This window comes from Coptis chinensis, chromosome 4, assembly GCF_015680905.1.
Source record: "Coptis chinensis isolate HL-2020 chromosome 4, ASM1568090v1, whole genome shotgun sequence".
Classification (NCBI taxonomy): Eukaryota; Viridiplantae; Streptophyta; class Magnoliopsida; order Ranunculales; family Ranunculaceae; genus Coptis; species Coptis chinensis.
Window position 1 is genome coordinate 32820103 of NC_141459.1, and position 5619 is coordinate 32825721.

A 5619-nucleotide genomic window follows, 5' to 3' on the forward strand; every position below is an offset into this window, starting at 1 on the left:
AATTTATGAATTTGAAACAACTAAAACTTAAACAAGAATTTAATCAATAAACTAAATTGGAATGAAATTGAATACTTTATTATGAACTAATATTTGATTCTAAAATAATAATCTACTTGTTCTAACACTAATTAATTGAAAAGTAAAACTAGATCTAAAACAAGATATGAAAACTAATTAATGGAGAGAAAACTAGATCTAAAACTATTCTCTAATGGCTACCTACCAACTAGAATTCTTAAGAGTTAAGTCTTGTGTGTTGAAATGGAGGAGACTAGATCCACATTTTCGTGCATGGGTTGAGGAGCCATGTTTTGGGCCGGAAAATATAGCCCAAAACCCAATCTCTTCAGTCCACAGAGCCCTTTTCACCGGATTTCTCTTTAATAAACTTTTCATCTACTTTTGCTCCTCTGATTTTGTCAAGGCTTGGAACATTGGAAAGCTCTTTCCGATCTAGTCATTTTGACATAAGGTAGGCCCAATTCCGAGGTCTAAGTCCAAATATATGGTCTTCGGAAGTTTTGGTGACTTTTGTGCGTTGTTCCTGCCCATGTTGACTTTGACCTTTGACCGGGCTTTTTAAAGGCTTTTTTTCTCCTTGAATCTTGGCCTTTAATCACAGAACTCCTTAGCAACCAACCCTTGCTCTCTTATCTCGCAAAAGTGACACATTTCTGCACATAATCGACTCTAATGCCTGAAATACATAAAAACACTTAATCAGCATTAACTCTTATTTATTACTCGCATAATTGGTCTAAAAGTATTATTGTTAAGGGGTTAAAACTACAATTTTGGGCTCTTATCAGTATACTACACCACCAACGTATGTCTTGGTGTATTCTGTCATGGAGGGAATCTTAACTACATATGGAAGGCTGAAGGCTAAAAATTCCAATAATATTATGTCTTCTGAAATGCTGTATATGTTTTTTTTTCCCCAAAAGTAAGCTAGGGTTAGGCAGCCCCTCACCTATATTATAATTAAACTCTATTGTACATTTTTCCAAAAGCATCTTCCTCCACTATTACAGTTAACTTATAATCTAGTGGGGGACTCAAAAAACTACAAAAGTTACAATCTCTCTGACAGAGCCCTGCCAAATAGTTTGCAACCCTATTACATTCCCTGAATACATGAGTAAAGGAAACATAACCGAATGTCTACACAAGGGAATATATAACCATAACCAGATCCTCAAAATACCATGGAGGATTTTCAAGCTTATTGATAGCTTGAATAGCTCTCATCGAATCAGTTTCCACTTGCACATGTTTGAGATGCAGTCTTGTACAAAGAATAAGACCAACTTCAATGTCCTTGAGTTCCTGATAAATGACTGAATCCAATCCACCACTACTAGTAAAACCAGAGATTACATTCCCAAGTTCATCTCTAATGATACCTCCATGACCATCTCCATTTGCTGCCACTACTCCATCTACGTTCAACTTAGCCTTGCTTGCTTCAGGATAACTCCAATTGCACTGCTTGTAAACTGGAGTTCTGAGTTGCACTTGGACACCAATGGCTCCAAGTAGTCGTCCAGTATCAGCTTCATTAGTCAACTCTGGGAGAATAAGCTTTATGTAGCATTTCAATTCTCTGCGTAACTTGGCAAAAACCACTGCCATTGGTTTTTTGTTATTCTCCAAACGTCTTGCATTGCATTCTTTCCATATCGCATCAATTCCAGCATAGACATACACTTTGTACACTACATAAATTTTTCGAGAACATCCACATATTCTAATAATCGACGACCATTCTCTATTAGTGTTTCTAGTGTCAGTAGAGATGCTTAATGACTGCTTGATGCCTTCCCACAATTCTTTAGAGTACTCACACTCAAAGAATATATGTTTAGAGAATTTCTGACTCTGATTACAAAGGCAGCAAGATGAAGGAGAGAAAATTTTCTTTTGCAATAACTTGTCTTGAGTAGACAGAATATTAGAGAATAGTTGCCAGCAAGTGAATGAGTGTTTAGGAATCAGCCATTTTCCCCAAACCAAACTGCTCCATTTCACCTTTAGTCTCACTGATCTCAGTCCCATGTATGCACTAATTGATGTAAACTGTCCAAATTGGTGTGGCAGCCATATAACTCTGTCATGCTCCAGATTTCGGTTAATGCACACCTCAAGTATTTGTTTCTTCAGAAGGGGATTCTGCATATTATGTACAACACTAGACCATTCTCCATTATAGATGATACGACTGACCATGGTATCAAGAGGGAATTGCCATTCTGCTATAGCGACTGGATTTTCAAGGAGAGGAGTAGCAACACACCATAAGTCATACCATAGTAGAGTACCTTCTCCATTTGCTATGCTATATTGAATCAGTTTTCTAGCATCAACTCTAGCTTGAAGCACATTTCTCCATGTCCATGAGTAGTCTCGTGGCACTTGCATTGTCTAGAAGAACTTGTTCTTCAGATGTTAACCAGGTCCACTGTACCTATACACTGTCATCCTTCGATGCAATCTTATGAACCAAACCACAATATGCACCTCTATTCAAACACTCAAGATTCAAAATGCCAAGCCCTCCTTCATCTTTAAGCTTATTGATGGTACTAAAGCTTGCTTGACGAATTGTTTTTTTCATTGCAACACCACTCCATAGAAACTTCGCACATATTTTCTCCACACTCTTTAAACAAGCTTTTGGAAGAATAGAAGTTATGGACCAAAAGGTCTGAAAAGACATGAGTACTAAATGAATAAGTTGAAGTCTTCCTGTGTGAGACAAGAACCTTGATTTCCAATTTGTAATTCTGGAAGTTACCTTTTCTATAAGTGGTTGACATTCCCTAATACATAATCTAGCCGAGATGAGGAGAAGGCCAAGATATCTCACAGGGGGTTTAATGAGCTGCATTCCAAGAATCTGTGCTACAGTAGTACTACCTTGTTGATTCAAGGCACCTATAAGAATAGAAGTTTTATGAGTGTTAATCTGCAGGCCAGTAGCAAGCCCAAACTCAAGTAACCCATCTTTTAGTGCTGAGATAGATTCAATGTCACCCCTATAGAAAATCAATAGATCATCAGCAAAGGCAAGGTGTGATAGTTGGCTATTTTTACATTTGGAGTGGTATTTGATCTTTTTGGAATTCAGACTTTCCTTTAGGATGCAAGTCAGAATCTCCATCACAAGGACAAATAGATACAGAGAAATAGGGTCGCCTTGCCTCAAACCTCTGGCACCTAGTAAAAACCCCTCCAGGGCTCCATTAATAAGCACTGAAAAAGATAGAGTGGCAACACACATCTCTATCTAGTTCCTCAAGATCACTGGAATGTTGAATCTGACCAACATGGCCTTTATAGCAATCCCAGCTCACCATATCATAAGCTTTTTTTATGTCAAGCTTAACTAAGCAGTGCGGCGTGCCATATTTCCTGTCATACCCTCTCAATAATTTATGGGAAAGCAAAATGTTATCTCGGATCATTCTACCAGGGATGAAAGCAAATTGGTTAGAATATACAAGATCATTAATCACAAGCTTGAGACGATTAGTAATCACTTTCGACACACTTGTAGATGACATTACAGAGAGCAATGGGCATATAGTCTTCAACTTTAGATGGTTCTTAGTCTTAGGGATAAGACAAAGAAATATTGAGTTAATACCTCAGGATATTGTAAGTATGGAAGGCATTTTTTATAGCATTAATAAAATCCATACCTATAATCTCCCAGCAGCTTTTGAAGAAAAATGAGTTAAAACCATCTGGTCTGGGAGCTAATGTATCATTTATATCAAATAAGGCAGCTCTGATCTCTTCATTAGCAATATCTTATTCCAATGCCATGTACTGAGAGCTCTGTATCACACCTTTAACTTGTAAGGAGTTGAAGAAGTCAGAATCAGTTATCATATCAGACGATGAACCAAGGAGCCTCTTGTAGTATTGCAAGATAACCTATGTAACCTCATTGTGTCCCAATACCGATGGTCCCTGTTCATTTTGAATATTCCATATTGATATCCACTTTTACTACGTTAGAGATTGTCTCTTCTAATTTTGACAAAAGTGCAATTTCAAAGTTTCCTTACTCATAAAATTTCGTGTTCATATAGTTGGAGTAAAGATTCGATCTAACCTAAAGCCTAGGACAACTACAACTTGGTTTTTACTCTTAGGGAACTAGTGAGTAAGTTTAAATACTAATACTAGGTTTCTTTTCTACACAAACATAAAAAAATTAAGTTTTAAGTGAATGCAACTAAACACAATACGATTTACTAAAAAGAAAATATGGAGAGTTAATCCTCCTCATGTGAAGTTAACTTTTGTTGTTGATTTTAATAAGTTTATTTTATTCTTCCTAGAACTCATAGACAAGTCTAATAGAAGAAAACTTGATCCCTAACATGTATGGCTCATCTCTAAGCTCATACATGCTAACAAGTGGAATCAAAACAATGACTTATCTCTAAGCTCATCACTTTGATCCCTAACTAGACACTACACCAACTATCATTTTGGGATAGGGTGTAGGTCTAGTTGTTCTTCCTAAATAACCCACCAAACCAACAACAAAGATTTTTCCCTCACATAAGTTTGATTAACTCCCCAAGGGGAAGTTAGCTCATGATCCTTGGGATGAAGGATTACAAGTTAGAAAGTATAAAAAGAGAGAGAGAAAAAGGAAAAAGAAGACTAATTATCTAACTCACTTGCTTTTGATTTATTTTCAACTAGAAGAAAACCAAAGTTTCCTCCATTAAAACTATACAAGCTTTTCTTACCAAAACAAAACTAAATAATAAAAATGGCTAAGGAACTAAAATAATACAAGGTAAGGAAAAGAAGTCAAGGGAGTAAATGGAGTGTCCCCCCCCCCCTTGTTTTGTTTTCTTCTCCATATGAAATACATCTTATTTCCTCCCATGTGAAACATCAAACCACATTTACTTCATTTTTATCCACCACATTAAAACAAAGTGACACCTTGCCTTTTTTTTCACTATTAACACCTAATCTAATTAATTACATGCAAGGTGTCAACTTTGCACCAATAATTTGTCATTTTTGTCTTGACATGCTCCATGATTGATGACTCATCCAATCTTGTGGGCCCAAGATAGTGGTCCTATGTGTAGTCCATGGCGGTCCGGTCTTTGGGCAATTTTACAACTTCCCCGCCTATGCGTAGAGTTCATCGCCTACGATTGTCTGCGAGCAGCTCACTTGTCGCATTCGGAATCCTAATTCAAGAGGTAGGAGCTTCGAAAGTTTGATGCTTCTGTGTGGATTTGGAAGAATTCATATATATGTCGTTCCTTGTACTTTATCGCAGGTTTAAACCATATTTCCATGTTTATCTTGAATACACCAAAAAAGTATGAAAACATATTTATTTCATGATTATTAAACACATAGTTAACCAAATTTATATGTCTCAACGGGGTTTCATAATACACTTTTGGGTGCTTATCACACTACCCCCAAACAGCACTTTGCTTGTCCTCATGCAAAGAAAAGACATTAAAATAGATAAGTGGCCAAAAATGTGTAGTCCTAACTAATTCTCGTTTTAGCAGAGTGCGGTTGCATTGATTGACCATATGCAACAAGGCCTTAAACCACTAG

The 5619-nt window shown here is 36.8% G+C and overlaps 1 protein-coding gene across 1 annotated transcript; it reads right to left on the reverse strand.

The window, feature by feature from the left end:
* Positions 1-1167: 1167 nt before the first annotated feature.
* Positions 1168-2424, reverse strand: LOC147503237 (uncharacterized). The gene has a single exon (XM_086604750.1). It carries the CDS (start codon positions 2422-2424, stop codon positions 1168-1170), a length of 1257 nt encoding a protein of 418 aa, XP_086460876.1.
* Between the last annotated feature and the right edge of the window lie 3195 nt (positions 2425-5619).

Coding starts and splice junctions, on each gene's coding strand:
- LOC147503237 (XM_086604750.1), bottom strand. CDS start 2,424: ATGCAAGTGCCACGAGACTACTCATGGACATGGAGAAATGTGCTTCAA.